At 52.2% G+C, this 15,682-nt stretch overlaps 2 protein-coding genes across 12 annotated transcripts in view; both read left to right on the top strand.

Moving 5' to 3' along the window:
* The first annotated feature begins 7,336 nt into the window (after positions 1 to 7,336).
* LOC144341077 (uncharacterized) lies at positions 7,337 to 11,872 on the top strand. The gene is made up of 2 exons (XM_078002996.1): positions 7,337 to 7,691; positions 10,195 to 11,872. Exon 2 carries the CDS (start codon positions 10,943 to 10,945, stop codon positions 11,729 to 11,731), a length of 789 nt encoding a protein of 262 aa, XP_077859122.1. The 5' UTR covers positions 7,337 to 7,691; positions 10,195 to 10,942; the 3' UTR covers positions 11,732 to 11,872.
* FAM53A (family with sequence similarity 53 member A) overlaps positions 11,785 to 15,682 on the top strand; it is a 45,224-nt gene continuing 41,326 nt past the window's right edge. For 2 of the 11 annotated variants that reach the window (XM_078002981.1, XM_015137814.3), the window contains exon 1: positions 11,785 to 11,872. The gene's annotated coding sequence lies outside the window, so the exon portion shown is untranslated. Of the gene's footprint in view, positions 12,739 to 15,682 lie in introns of all 11 variants that reach the window. The other 9 variants (XM_078002980.1, XM_015137816.3, XM_078002979.1 and 6 more) reach the window with 9 other exon arrangements.

Raw genomic sequence — 15,682 nt, 5'->3', positions numbered from 1 at the left:
CCCACCTTGGCCTCCCAAAGTGCTTGGATTACAGGCGTGAGCCACCGCGCCCGGCCAAAATTCTTGGAATGCTCTTAAGCACTGAGGAAATAAATTTTCAGACTTTAGTTCTTGCCTCTCTTAACTGCTGTTAACATAATCTAGTATTTTTTTTTTTTTTTTTTTGGAGACAGAGTCTCACTCTCTCGCCCAGGCAGGAGTACATTGTGCAATTTCGGCTCACTGCAACCTCCGCCTCCTGGGTTCAAGTGATTCTCCTGCCTCAGCCTCCTGAGTAGCTGGGACTACAGGTGCCCGCCACCACGCCCGGCTAATTTTTGTATCTTTAGTAGAGATGGGGTTTCACCACATTGGCCAGGCTGGTCTCGAACTCCTGACTTTGTGATCTGCCTGCCTCAGCCTCCCAAAGTGCTGGGATTGTGGGTGTGGGCCACCGTGCCCAGCCAACATATCTAGTATTTTCTGTATGAGTGTTACAAATAACCAGTGGGCTTGGATTGAGTTGTCTTTATTCTTGACTCTTCTACATCGAACCAAGCGTCAGAACTAAATTAAGTTTGCCCAGCATGATTAATTCTTCACAATCCCACACTGATTGCTTGCTATCTCATCCCCATCAGTCAGTCATTTTCTTGTCTTTCCACACACAGCTGGGGTCAGCTTATCAGGGCTGTCATCCCACATCCCCTGACTGACTTTTTTCCATGTATTATGAAGCTGTTCTTATTTCCTGCTGGCCTGTCAGGAACCTGTCCTTTGGGTTCTCTTTTTTAGCAATTCTGCCACCAAGTTGCTGACTCCTCCGTCCCTGTGGGAGGAAGATGTCAGTGGAGTCTCCCAGGAGTCAGCAGCCTCTGCCGAGCCCAAGGTCCAGCCACTTTTGGCTTTCTGGACCCATGGGGATGGCTCTTATGATTAACTGGGTTTCAGGATCTTTTATTTGATTTAATTAATTATTATTATTTTTGATACAGAATTTCACTCTTTCGCCCAGGCTGGAGTGCAATGGCGCAATCTTGGCTCACTGCAAGCAACTTCTGCCTTCTGGTTTCAAGTGATTCTCCTGCCTTAACTTCCCAAGTAGCTGGGATTACAGGTGCACGTTACCACGCCCGGGTAATTTTTGTATTTTTTTTTTTGGAGAGACAGGGTTTCACCACGTTGGCCAGGCTGGTCTTGAACTCCTGACCTCATGATCCACCTGCCTCGGCTTCCCAAAGTGCTGGGATTACAGGCATGAGCCACCGAGCCTGGCCTAATTTATTTTTTGAGACGGAGTCTTGCTCTGTCACCCAGGCTCAAGTGCAGTCACTCGATCTCAGCTCACTGCAGTCTCCGCCTCCTGGCTTCAAGCAGTTCTCCTGCCTCAGCCTCCTGAGTAGCTGGTATTATAGGGGCCCGCCACACCTGGCTAACTTTGTATTTTTCGTAGAGACAGGGTTTCACCATGTTGGCCAGGCTGGTCTCGAACTCCTGACCTCAAGTGATCCACCCGTCTCAGCCTCCCAAAGTGCTGGAGTTACAGGCGTGAGCCACCGCGCCTGGCTGGGTTGCAGGATGTTTTGTTTTCCACAGAGGCAAATTTGAAAAGTCCGCTAAGTGAAGTCACGTTTCAGGGCCTGGCAAACAAAGTGCCTGGCACGTTGGCGTGTTGGCTTCTACTTTGAACCTTGGTTGGTTTGCGGGGAGAGGCATGCCTATTTGATCACCTGTCAGCATATAATTGTACATTTAAGGATCTTGGCTGGGTGCGGTGGCTCACACCTGTAATCCCAACACTCTGGGAAGCTGAGGCATTCAGCTTGGCCAACATGGGGAAACCTCATCTCTACTAAAAATACAAAAATTAGCCGGATATGGTGATGCATGCCTGTAGTCCTAGCTACTCAGGAGGCTGAGGCGTGAGAGTCACTTGAACCTGGGAAGCAGAGGTTGTAGTGAGCCGGGATTGCATCACTGAACTCCAGCCAGGGTGACCCTGCCTTAAAAAAAAAAAAAAAAACAAACAAAAACCCAAAAAACTTGGTTTGTTTTTCTTTGTGCTTTGCTTTGTTTGCATTTTAATGTGCAGATGCAACCCAAGCCAGTTGGCAACAAACACACTGCGTAAAGTTTTCAGGAAAAGCCACTCTCAGACTCAATAGCTGAGGTTCCAACAAAGATGCTGTGTAGGATATTCGTGGCACCTGCTGCCTGGCCTGGCACTTTCCCTGTGGTGGGGTGTGGAATGCAGACCTGTCATCTCATCCCAGTTCTGCTGCTTCATAGCTGCATTACTTGGCCTTCATGTTCCTGTCTGTGAAATGTGTATAGCATCTACTGCAGAGGATGGCTGTAGGGGCTAAACAAGCTGGGGTGGGGTGTCAACTGCATAATAATAATAATGCAAGACAATGGTAGCTGTTGTTGCTGAGGGCCCCACTCATCCCTTAATTCCTCAGGCTGCACTAATAGGCTAAGGTCTTCAGGCAAGGATAACAACAGCAGGCACTGAGGAAGTGTGACGTTCACGGGGGCATCCACACTGCTTCGTGGAGGCTGAGAGGGGACGGCTCTGCCCAAGGGGATCCCGGTCACCCCCTGCCAGGCCTCTGGAACCCAGTCCTCGTTGTGAACATGAACATGGGGGCGTGCAGCATCCCCTGGTGGTGGCCCCAGATGCGGTTTTGAGAGGGGTTTCCAGGTGTGACGGCTGACAGCACTGGCTATGGGCTTCAGAGAAAAGGCAGACGGAGTTTCCAGAGGCACCCCCACCCCTTGGGCAGAAGTGCCGAGGCAGGGGCCTGCCACAGACGCCGGCAGGCAGCGTGAGCCCAGGTGAGTCATTAACGCTGCGTAACAAATCACCCCAAAGCCTAGTGGCATATGAAACGGTCTTTACTATCTCAGTTTCTGGGGGCCAGGAACCTGGGCGTGGGTTAGGAGGGTCCTCCTTCCGACTCCCACAGGCTGCACTCAAGCTGCTGGCTGAGGCCAAGCCCTCATCTCAAGGCTGGGCCAGGAGGACCCACTTTCAAGCTTGCGCATGTGGCTGTTAGCCTAAGTGGGCCCTCGGTTTCTGGCTAGGTGGGCTTCTCCACTTGGCAGCTGTGTCATCATCCTGCGCAGGGGGCACAGGAGGGTGTGAGCGTGATGGAGTCCTGGCCTTGTACGGCCTGATTTGGTGGCGATGGCCTGTCTCTGCTGTCGGTTAGAACCAAGTCAGGCTGCTGTTGGGGGAGGGGATTACACCAGGGCGTCAATCCTAGGAGGTGGATTGCTGGAGGGCCTCTTAGAAGCCTGCCTCCCACAGAGGCCCTCGTGCTGCTGCCCAGCACCTTGGCCTCCTGAAATCTCCCTGCTTCCTGATTCCAGCCTTTGGAGGGCCCCTCGAGCTCCTTGAGGGGAGGGGGACAGCAGCCCTTGACTCCGTGGGACAGGGTGGGCCTTCTCTGCCATCGAGCCTGGAGCCGGGGAGGGCCCGTCTTATTCTGGCTGGGGGCTGGGGCGCTGCTGATCTCTCCTGCCAGGACTCCTCACCCCAGAAACTCCAAGATATGCCCTCGCCTAATCCTCTCCTTGGTCTCAAACTTGTCAATCCAGCTGCAAGCGGACAGCCCTGCTTAGGGGCGGGCAGGTACTAGGAATGCACAGAGTGCGCCTGCTCCGTGCCCGGCTCCATCCAGTCTAACCGTGCTGCTCTCAGCCTGACCTCCAAAGCTCACCCAAACCCCGGGATCTGGGTGGGGCACCAGCTTCTAGCTCTCTCCAAATCCCCACAGAAAAACAGGCAGGGTGGCAAGCCCAGGCTCTCATGGACAACAGTTATGACCAAGCCATGTGACAAGATATTTTCACAAAACCCAGATGCAAGTGGTAGAGCAAACCCTTGACAGCCCCATGGCCTGTGTGGCAGCAGAAACTGGTGGGGAAGAGGGAGGCGGTGACCCAGAGGCTGAGGCCCTAAGAACAGGGGAGCCCAGAGGAGCTGTCCACGTCCCTGGAAGCCCCTCAGGCTGGTGTGGGAGGAGCAGCCATGCCTTTGCCCTCTCCATAGGGTGAGTGAGGGCCATGGGAGGAAGACACACGGGCTAGAGCCATCCAAATCCTGGGAGGTCCCCAAAATGACCACCAGGAGGATCCACTTTCAAGCTTCAGCATGTGGCTGCTGGCCTAAGTGGCTTCAGTGCTAAGTGGAACCAAAGGGGCAAGAGGGACAGACAGCCCAGTCTCTAAGAAGCTTTACAAACACAAAGGAGAGGGAACTCGGGGAAGGTGGACACTTTCCTGAGACGCATATGGTCCTAAAGGTTAAGAAACATGAGTAGAAAAATGTCCTGGTCAAATCCCATGCAGCATGACTATAAAAGAAAAGAGACTGCAGAGCAGGATGCCATGCCTAAAAATATTTTTTTTTAGGTCGGGTGCAGTAGCTCACACCTTAATCCCAGCACTTTGGGAGGCCGAGGCAGATGGATCACTTGAGGTCAGGAGTTTGAGACCAGCCTAGCCAACATGGTGAAACCCCACCTCTACTAAAAATACAAAAATTATCCGGGTGTGGTGGCGTGCACCTGTAGTCCCATCCCAGCTACTCAGGAGGCTGAGGCATGAGAATTGCTTGAACCTGGGAGGTGGAGGTTGCAATGAGCCTAGATTGTGCCACTACACTCCAGCCTGGGCAACAAAGTGAGACTCTGCCTCAAAACACAAAAACAAAAGGCCGGGTGCGGTGGCTCACGCCTGTAATCCCAGCACTTTGGGAGGCCGAGGTGGGCAGATCACTAGGTCAGGAGATTGAGAGCATCCTGAATGCAGTGAAACCCCATCTCTACTAAAAATACAAAAAATTAGCTGGGTGTGGTGGCAGGTGCCTGTAGTCCCAGCTACTCGGGAGGCCGAGGCACGAGAATTGCTTGAACCCGGGAGGTGGAGGTTGTGGTGAGCCTAGATTATGCCACTACACTCCAGCCTTGGCAACAAAGTGAGACTCCACCTCAAAACAAATTTTATATATATATTTATATATATATATTTATTTATTTAAACTAGAATACTTAGTTTCAAATCTAACAAAACATGTATGGGATCTGTATGCTGAAAACTGCACAACACTGATGAAATAAAGATCTAATACGTGGAGAAACGTAACATGTTCATGGATTGGAAGACTCAATAAAGATGTCAATTCTTGGGCCAGGCACAGTGGCTCACACCTGTAATCCCAGCACTTTGGTGGGAGGCTGAGGTGGGCAGATCACCTGAAGTCAGAGTTTGAGACCAGCCTGACCAACATGGAGAAACCCCGTCTACTAAAAATACAAAATTAGCTGGGTGTGGTGGTGCATGCTTGTAATCCCCACTACTTGGGAGGCTGAGGCAGGAGAATTGCTTGAACCCGGGAGGTAGAGGTTGCAGTGAGCCAAGATCGTGCCATTGCACTCCAGCCTGGATAACAAGACCGAAACTCCATCTAAAAACAAAAATAAAAAATAAAAATAAAATTAGCCTGGTTGGGCATGGTGGCTCACACCTGTAATCCTAGGACTTTGGGAGGCTGAGGAGGGTATATCACCTGAGGTCGGGAGTTTGAGACCAGCCTGACCAACATGGAGAAACCCTGTCTGTACGCAAAATTAGCCGGGCGTGGTGGCGCATGCCTGTAATCCCAGCTACTTGGGAGGCTGAGGCAGGAGAATTGCTTGAAGCTGGGAGGCAGGGGTTGTGGTGAGCCGAGATCACGCCATTGCACTCCACCCTGGGCAACAAAAGCGAAAGTCATTCTCAAAAACAAATAAATAAATAAATAAAATAAAAATTAGCTGGGCATGGTGGCACAGACTTGTAGTCCCAGCTACTCCGGAGGCTGAGGTGGGAGGATCCCTTGAGCTCAGGAGTTTGAGGCTACAGTGAACTATGATCACACCAGTGCAACCCATCCTGGGTGACAGAGTGAGACCCTGTCTCAAAAAATAAAATAAAATAAAATAAAAATAAAAACTTTTGTTCTACCAAATACCCTGTTAAAAGAATGAAAAGGGCCGGGCGCAGTGGCTCACGCCTGTAATCCCAGCACTTTGGGAGGCCGAGGAGGGTGGATCACGAGGTCAGGAGATTGAGACCATCCTGGCTAACACGGTGAAACCCCGTCTCTACTAAAAATACAAAAAAATTAGCCAGGCGTGGTGGCGGGTGCCTGTAGTCCCAGCTGTTGGGGAGGCTGAGGCAGGAGAATGGCTTTAATCTGGGAGGCGGAGCTTGCAGTGAGCCGAGGTCACGCCACTGCACTCCAGCCTGTGGACAGAACGACACTCCGTCTCAAAATAAATAAATAAAAAATGAAAAGACAAGTTACAGATTAGGGGACAAAAATGTAAAGCCACAGGTACCCAACCCTTGGGCTGGGGACTGGTACCAGTCCGCGGCCTGTTAGGAACCAGGTCACACAGCAGGAGGTGAGACAGCGTTACCGTCTGAGCTCCGCCTCCTGTCAGATCATCAGCAGCATGAGATTCTCACAGCAGCGTGAGCCCCACTGTGAACTGCGCATGTGAGGGATCTGGTCCTTATGAGAACCCAGCTAATGTTTGATGATCTGAGGTGGAACAGTGTCATCCTGAATCCATCCCCACTCTGTCCGTGGAAAAACTGTCTCCCATGAAACCAGTCTCTGGTGCCAAAAAAGTTGGGGACCGCTGGTGTAAACCACATATCCAACCGAGGACTTGTATCTTTATGATAATAATTTTTTTTTTTTTGAGACAGGTCTCACTGACTACAGGCACGTGCCACTGCACCCAGCTATCTTATAATTTTAAAGTGCACAGTTCAGTGGCATTATGTACACTCACATTGTTGTATAACCATTATCACTACCTATCTCCAGTACTTTTTTTTTTTTTTGAGATGGAGTCTTGCTCTGTCGCCCAGGCTGGAGTGCGGTGGCGCGATCTCGGCTCATTGCAAGCTCCGCCTCCCGGGTTCACACCATTCTCCTGCCTCAGCCTCCCGAGTAGCTGGGACTATAGGCACCCACCACCATGCCCAGCTAATTTTTTTTGTATTTTTAGTAGAGATGCGGTTTCACCATGTTAGCCAAGATAGTCTCAATCTCCTGACCTCCTCATCTACCCGCCTTGGCCTCCCAAAGTGCTGCGATCATAGGCGTGAGCCAGTGCGCCCGACCTTAAACTTTTTATAATAATAAAAAATAACATTAGGCCTGGTACAGTGGCTCACACCTGTGATCCCAGCACTTCGGGAGGCTGAGGTGGGCTGACTGCTTGAGGCCAGGAGTTCCAGGAAAAAAAAAAAAAAAAAGGCCAGCCATGGTGGCACACACCTGTAATCCCAGCTACTCAGGAGGCTGAGGCACAAGAATCATTTGAACCTGGGAGGCAGAGGTTGCAGTGAGCCGAGATTGCACCACTGCACTCCAGCCTGGGTGACAGAGTGAGACCATGTCTCAAAAAAACCAAACCACAACGATTACTCCAGAACAGTGGAAACAAGTAAACAAGGGAGAAAGAACAGATATGATACACAGAAAAATAGAAAAAAGCAAGGTGGCAAATAATCAACTATACTGATAACCACATTAAATATAGAGGGTCTAAATAATAAGAGTCAGAGACCGTCAGACTGGATAAAAAAGTAAGACCGGCCGGGTGCAGTGGCTCACGCCTGTAATCCCAGCACTTTGGGAGGCCGAGGTGGGCGGATCACAAGGTCAGGAGATCCAGACCATCCTGGCTAACATGGTGAAACCTCGTCTCTACTAAAAATACAAAATAGCCAGGTGTGGTGGCAGGCACCTGTAGTCCCAGCTACTTGGGAGGCTGAGGCAAGAGAATGGCATGAACCCAGGAGGCGGAGCTTGCAGTGAGCCGAGATCGCGCCACTGCACTCCAGCCTGGGTGACAGAGTGAGACTCCGTCTCAAAAAAAAAAAAAAAGTAAGACCCATGCTGCCTACATGAAACCCATTTTCAATATAAAGGCATATATAGGTTCAAAGTAAAAGGCTAGAAAAAGATACACTGCATTAACACAATGAAAAGAAAGCTTGAGTGGGTGTATGGTATATTAATATTAGACAAAGTAGGTTTCAGAACAAGAAATGCTAGTAGGGAGAAAGCAATTTCCTAGTGATAAAGGGGTCATTTCTGCAGAAAGATTAGCAATCCAAAATGGGTACACACTTGATAACACAGGTTAATAACACACAAAATAAAAGGCTGATATAAGTCAAATGAAAAATAGACAAATCCAGAATTATATTTGGAGATTTCAACACTGCTCCCTCAGTGTTGATAGAACAAGTAGATTAAAAAAATCAATAAGGTCCGGGCATGGTGGCTCATGCCTGTAATCCCAGCACTTTGGGAGGCCGAGGCTGGCGGATCACGAGGTCAGGAGATCGAGACCATCCTGGTTAATACGGTGAAACCCCATCTCTACCAAAAATACAAAAAATTAGCCGGGCGTGGTGGTGGGCGCCTGTAGTCCCAGCTACTCGGGAGGCTGAGGCGGGAGAATGGTGTGAACCTGGGAGGCAGAGCTTGCAGTGAGCCGAGATCGTGCCACTGCACTCCACTCCAGTCTGGGCGACACAGCAAGACTCCATTTCAAAAAAAAAAAAAAAAAAAAAGGATATAAGTGTGAGCCACCTTGCCTTTAATTTTTTTAAATTGTGAAAGATACATGAGGTGTACAGAAGAGTATGGAAAATAACATAAAGCCTATGCACACATAACCAGTTTTGTCAAATCTTTGCCAAGATGGCTTCCAGATCCTTTTGTTAGTTTTTTTTTTTTTTTTTTTTTTGAGATGGAATCTTGCTCTGTCACCCAGGCTAGAGTGTAGTGGCACCATTTCCGCTCACTGCAACCTCTGCCTCCTGGGTTCAAGAGATTTTCCTGCCTCAGCCTCTGGAGTAGCTGGGATTACAGGCGCCCACCACCATGCCCGGCTAATTATTGTATTTTTAGTAGAGACAGGGTTTCACCATCTTGGCCAGGCTGGCCTCGAACTCCTGACCTCATGATCCACCTGCCTCAGTCTCCCAAAGTGCTGGGATTACAGGCGTGAGCCACCCTTGTTAGTTTTTATGGAGGTGAAATTCATATAAAATAAAGTACTTAAAGCATACAACTTAGTGGCATTAATACATTCACAATGTTGTGCGACCACTCCCTCTATCTAGTTTCAAAACATTTTCATCACCTCAAAAGGAGACCCAGTACCCAGTAGGCAGTTGCTCCTCATTCCCCGCAGACCCGCTAATCCACTTGTTATTTGCCTATTCCGGACATTGCATATAAATGGAATCATCCAGCATGTGACCTTTTGTGACAGTGTTTCTTCAGTCCAACAGTCAGGCAAGGGAGACTTGGTCAGGCCCGTCCTAGGGTCCCTGCTACCCAAGCCAGCCCCATCCCAGTGGCTCCAGGGAACCTGCCCAGAAGAGCCCTGCAGCACCAGAAAGGTGTGGGCACCAGGCCAGCCCCGCCCTTCCCTTCAGGGCTTCATCAGCGCCAGGCCACCATGGACCCAAGACAAGGTGGCTTCTCCTGGATGGGAGCATTCTCAGAGGGCCGTCAGGAGAGAGGGTGGTGGCAAAGCCACAGACTGTCACTATGGTGGGACAAATGCCTTTGTTCTGAGGCTCAGCTTCCTTATCTGTAAAATGGGGAGGATTCCAACATCTTCCCACGGGCTAGTCCACAGCAAGGGCTAGATAACAGGGCACTGTGATGACTGCCCCACAGCGCCTAAAACATGGCCCTGATCTGACTCCTCCCACATGAGGGAGTGGTCTGAGCTCTGAGACCCAGCAACTATCTCTGGCCTGCAAGTGTTTCCCTGCAACCTGCCCTGTAGGAAGGCTTTGAAATGCTTTTCGATTTTACTGGAGATCATCAAGTCAAATGGGACATTACTTTAAAGGGGCACAGACTCTATTTCTTTTTTTTTTTTTTTTTTTTTTGAGACAGTTTCACTCTTTTGCCCAGGCTGGAGTGGCGCGATCTCGGCTCACTGCAACCTCCGCCCCCCAGGTTCAAGCGATTCTTCTGCCTCAGCCTCTCAAGTAGCTGGGATTACAGGTGTCTGCCACCACACCTGGCTAATTTTTGTATTTTTAGTAGAGACCGGGTTTCCCCATGTTGGCCAGGCTGGTCTCAGCCTCCCAAAGTGCTAGGATTACAGGCATGAGTCATCGCGTCCAGTCGACTCTATCAGTCGACTCTATTTCTTAATCTACTAAAAGCCCTTAATAATTACCCAAATAAGGGCTGAGAGGGGTGGGTAATATAACTGAATCAGTCACACAGCTTTGACCTTTGTGATTTGAGGTGGCTGACTCCGGTCCAGAGGGGTCAGGACGGAAACCAAGCTCAGGAGGGGCTGCTATGGGCAGAGCCTCGCCCTGGGCACAGTTGCCCTCATCCTGTTCTGGCCACTTTCTGCTCTGGTCCAGGTCACAAAGACACTTGTCCTTGGGTAACCTGGTCAGCACAACCTAACTGTTGCAGGTGGCGATCACCGGACCCCAGCAGAGAGAACGGCCTGGACGCCTGCTCCAGCCCTTCTCCCCTCCCCAGCCCCGCTGGGACTCCCGCTCTTCCAGTCAAGTGAGGCTCTTTCCAGCCCATCCTGGTGTCAGCTGGCCTGGCTTCACAGCCTGCACAGGACTAGCCTTACCAGGCCCAGAACGTGTTGGAGGCCCCAGCCTGACCCCCGGGAGCCCCGATGCCTTCCCCAACATCCAGCCCCAGGGGTGCTGCGTGGCCTCACCCAAGCCTATTCCCAGAACCAGCCGACCTCCATGCATCTGTCTCAGTGTCCACTGTGGGACCCGGCCATCGAGCCCCACGGTAGCCAAAGGACACAGGTAGCTCTTTCTCCCGTCAGACTACCCCTTCTCACCACCCCCACCAAACCCTCAGGGCTTGGGGATACACATGGGGAGGCACTGGACTGCAGGGTCCCTCAGGCCCCTCCCACCCCAGGGACCCCTCTCCAAGGGTGGGGAGCATTTTTCTCCTGCACCTTTGAGAAACCATCTGGTCCGAAACAAATCCCACCCTCCCTCAGTGGAATCTCCAGAGTCGGCGGATATCCACACGGCCCAGGGCCATCACACCTGGCCGTCAGAGGCCCGCCCTGGGTCAGGTGGCTCATCTCACCCAGGACACACCCGACCCCCAGCAAAAGAGGCTGGAGAGGGAGGCAGGGACCCCTTCCTGGGAGTTTGCTGGAGACCCCGAGAGCGGGGCACGGCCTCCTTCCGCTGCCCGCTACCCTCTCCTCTGCAGGGTGCTCATCACCAGGGACCCCCAAGAGCCCGGTCTCCCTGGGCCTGCTGTGCTCAGACGGAACCAGGCCCCAACCCCGCCTATCGCCAGAAGGCGCCCTGCAGCACGGTCCCCCCGGGCGCCCATGAGCGAAGGCCTAATTCACACTGTGCCGGTGCAGAAAAGTGCGACCCGAGAGCGCGAGTGACCTGCCCACGGCTACACAGCGGGCAGACGGCAGGCGGGAAGGCGGCGGCGGCGAGCCTCGGGCTCCGAGACTGCGCGCCCCGGGCTGGGCCACCGCCTGAGCCACTGCTAGTGCCGGCCGGGCCCTCCCCGCTGCGCATCCCTCCCCGCCGCCTCAGGTCGCCGCCGCCACCAGTCTTCCCTTCCCGGCCTGCAGAACGCAGCCGAGCGCCGGGCACGCACGCGCGCAAGGGGCGGGGCGTCGACTAGGGGGCGGGGCCAAACCGGCGCACAGGGCGCGCTCCGGCCTCGGTGGGCGGTGCGGAGGCTGGACGCCTGGAGGCCCCGCCCCCTCCGTCGGCGCAGCGCGGCGCGGCTGAGGGCCGGCGTGGAGAAGGCGGTGGCTGACGGGTTAGCGGCGGCGGCGGGGCGCGGGCGGCCAATGAGGGCGGCCGGAGGGGGCGGGGCGGCGGCCGCGGTTTTGTTCCGCCGCGGCTGAGGCGCGTCGCCCTGAGCGAGTGGGGCCTGGGCGGCCGGCTGTCCTCTCGCTCCGCCGCCCGGCGGCCGCGCTCAGGTACCGAGCCCGGGCGGAGCGCGCCGCCGTCACCTCCCCTCTTGTCCACGCCGTCCGTGCCTCGGCGCACCGGCTCCGACCGTTGCCCGCAGCACGTGGAGGGCGCGGGCGGTCGTGGGCGCGCGGCCCTGCGCTCCGAGCCCCAGCCGTCCGCGCCGCCCGTCGGAGCGACTTCCCCGCACGAGGCGAGGCCCGGCCTGGTAGCTCCGCGCCGTGGTTCGGTGGCGCGAGAGGCGGGGAGTCGCTGCGGTAAACGGGGCCTTGGGGCGTCCCGAAGGGGACCCGGACGCGGGAGGCCAGACTTACCCGACGACCCGAGGAGGGGACTTGCGGCGGATTCCAAAGCCGCTTTTTCTGCGTAGCCTGGAGGGTGTAAATCGCCGACATTCTCCCGTGTGGAGAAGGCGCCGGTGCCCGCCCGCTGCTGCCCGACTCTAGAGGGGCGTCTTTTTCCCTTAATCTGAGCGCAGTCGCGGAGCCCCTGTTTCCCACGCAGCCTGTGTTAAGTGGCCTCGTGAGTTTTCGCACGCCATCCTTGGTGCCTCTTCTTTGAAGCTAAGCTTCCATAACTTTAAAGCACTTTTCGTTTTAAACTCAAACCAGACTCACACTTAATGTTTCTATGATGATCTCCCAGTACGAAGAACTTTGTAAGATGGATGAGTTTGGCTTCAAGAATGTGCTTGTGGCTGGTGCCAAGGGAGTGAGTTGTCTCTGTTGCTTGTTCAGTCCGTTACAGATCGAACTCCTTGTTCCACTCTTTCCCCCTTCTCACGACTACACTTGACTAGTCTTAAAACAAAAAAGGAAAATAATGGGCTTCCGTTTCACAATATTTAAGAAATTTGACCTGAGCATATTGATGCTGATTTAAACACTCTCCTGTCGCCTGAGCTTGTCCCTCATCAGAGTGGGTGCTAGAAGGGAAGTGCAGCCTTGCTCCCCGAAGGTAGAAGGCTGGGAAATGTTTTTCATTTATTCGAAGCTCTTGAATGTTACCCCAAAATGGAAATTGGCATTGTTTAGAAACAGTGGCTTTTCTTTAAATTGGGTTAGTTAGCGCAGGAAAACTAGGTGGTACTTCTTTCAGACAGTTGTAGTTTTCCCTCGTCCGGTGCCATTGTCCCCCTCCTTGAGTCCTCCTTGTGCGCTGGGCACTGGCAGTCCTGATCCCCTCCTGTGGCTTGATAGATGATTCCCCGTGCTGTCCCGTGAACTTAGAGCCTGGTTCTGCAGCTTCGTCCCTCTGTTGTGTTCTGTGTTGCGACTTTGAGGGTCACACTCACTGAGGCCTTGGTAATGGTTCCGCCCCTTTGGATGGCTCCTTATGTTTCCTGACTTAGGTTGGACGTGAGGACCACAGAACGTTTTTGTTACTATTTGGAGTATATAAGAGAAAATGCCAAAGCAATTTTTTTTTTTTGTGCATGCTTTTGAGGTCTTTCTAGTTATAGAGGTAGTTGCTCACATGCAGTGCTCTGCACAGGAAACAGAAATAGGAAGAGGCTCTAATCTGCGAGAGTACACATTTTTAACTGGTAGATAGAAGAACGAAGAAGGCCGAGCGCGTTGGCTCACGCCTGTAATCCCAGCACTTTAGGAGGCCGAGGCGGGCAGATCACGAGGTCAGGAGATCGAGACCATCCTGGCTAATACGGTGAAACCCCGTCTCTACTAAAAATACAAAAAACTAGCCGGGCGTGGTGGCGGGCGCCTGTAGTGCCAGCTACTCCGGAGGCTGAGGCAGAAGAATGGCGTGAACCCGGGAGGGGGAGCTTGCAGTGAGCTGAGATCATGACATTGCACTCCAGCCTGGGCGACAGAGCGAGACTCCGTCTCACAAACAAAAAAAAAAAAGAAAAAAAAAAACACGAAGGAAACACTTAGGTATTTTATTTTATTTTATTATTATTTTTTTTGAGACGGAGTCTCGCTCTGTCGTCCAGGCTGGAGTGCAGTGGCTGGATCTCGGCTCACTGCAAGCTCTGCCTCCCGGGTTCACGCCATTCTCCTGCCTCAGCCTCCCGCGTAGCTGGGACTACAGGCGCCCGCCACCACGCCTGGCTAATTTTTTTGTGTTTTTTAGTAGAGACAGGGTTTCACCGTGTTAGCCAGGATGGTCTCGATCTCCTGACCTCGTGATCTGCCCGTCTCGGTCTCCCAAAGTGCTGGGATTACAGGCTTGAGCCACCGTGCCCGGCCCACTTAGGTATTTTAAACCGGTGTATTGGGAACAGGGAAAATGTTTTGTTTTAAAAAAGGAAATTAAGGCTGGGTGCGGTGGCTCACACCTGTCATCCCAGCACTTTGGGAGGCTGAGGCGGGCAGATCATGAGGTCAGGAGATCGAGACCATCGTGGCCAACACGGTGAAACCCCGTCTCTACTAAAAATACAAAAAATAGCTGGACGTGGGGGTGATGGGCGCCTGCAATCCCAGCTGCTTGGGAGGCGGAGGTGGGAGAATCACTTGAACCCAGGAGGCGGAGGTTGCTGTGAGCTGAGATTGCGGCACTGCACTCCACCCTGGTAACAGAATGAGACTCCGTCTCAAAAAAAAAAAAAAAAGGAAATTAAAAATTTTTATATAAACCCTTTTGGCGTTTTCCACAAAGATATTAAAGAAAAATCGAACTTCAGTCTTTTAAGCATTTGTTATAAGTGGTCATAATTTAAAAATGTGTGCCAGGGACTCAGGAACTGTCACATGTGTTATTTAGTTTAATTTGATTCCTTGAAGCCTCATGAAGTGGGTGGTTTCTTCTCATTTTCAGTTTCCAAGGAACCCATGCCCAGAGAGGTGAGGTTACTTGTCCAGGTGAGGTTACTTGGCCTGGCTAGTGAGTGGGTCCAACTGGTGTCTGAACCCGGGGCTTTGTGCAGCTGTCCAGAGCTCACCTGTGTTCTTTACCTCACAAATTACTTGGCACAGTTTGTCTTTTTCCATGTGGTGATATGGTGCAGCCTGTTCTCACTAGTGGAGTGGTTACAATGATAATCTTCATTTTACAGTTTGAATTACTTGGCCAGGCTTGGTGGCTTACACCTGTAACCCCAGCATTTTGGAAGGCTGAGGCAGGAGGATCACTTGAGCCCAAGAGTTGGAGACTAGCCTGGGCAATATAGTGAGACCCCCTTTTCTACAAAAAATAAACAAAAAATTAACCGGATATGGTGGTGTGCACCTGTAGTCCTGGCTACTTGGGAGACTGAGATGGGAGGATTGCTTCAGCCAGGAAGGTGGAGGCTGCAGTGAGCCTAGGCAACAGAGTGAGGCTTCATCTCAAAAGAAAAAAAAAAAAAAGATTTGAGTTTCTTCTCCTTTGTTGGGTTGCAAAAGGAATACTTCAAATGTGGTTTCAGTGCACTTAAAAATAGCGAGTTCAGCAGGGCACGGTGGCTCACACCTGTAATCCAGGCACTTTGGGAGGCAGAGGCAGGCAGGCCACCTGAGGTCAGGAGTTCAAGAGCAGCTTGGCCAACATGGTGAAACCCCGTGTCTACTAAAAAATACAAAAAATAGCTGGACGTGGTGGTAATGGGCACCTGCAATCCCAGCTGCTTGGGAGGCTGAGGTGGGAGAATCACTTGAACCTGGGAGGCTGAAGTTGCAGTGAGCTGAGATCACACCATTGCACTTCAGCCTGG

Source organism: Macaca mulatta, chromosome 5, assembly GCF_049350105.2.
Source record: "Macaca mulatta isolate MMU2019108-1 chromosome 5, T2T-MMU8v2.0, whole genome shotgun sequence".
Classification (NCBI taxonomy): Eukaryota; Metazoa; Chordata; class Mammalia; order Primates; family Cercopithecidae; genus Macaca; species Macaca mulatta.
This window is presented reverse-complemented; position numbering and strand designations above follow the sequence as displayed.

Coding starts and splice junctions, on each gene's coding strand:
- LOC144341077 (XM_078002996.1), top strand. CDS start 10,943: ATGGGGAGGCACTGGACTGCAGGGTCCCTCAGGCCCCTCCCACCCCAG.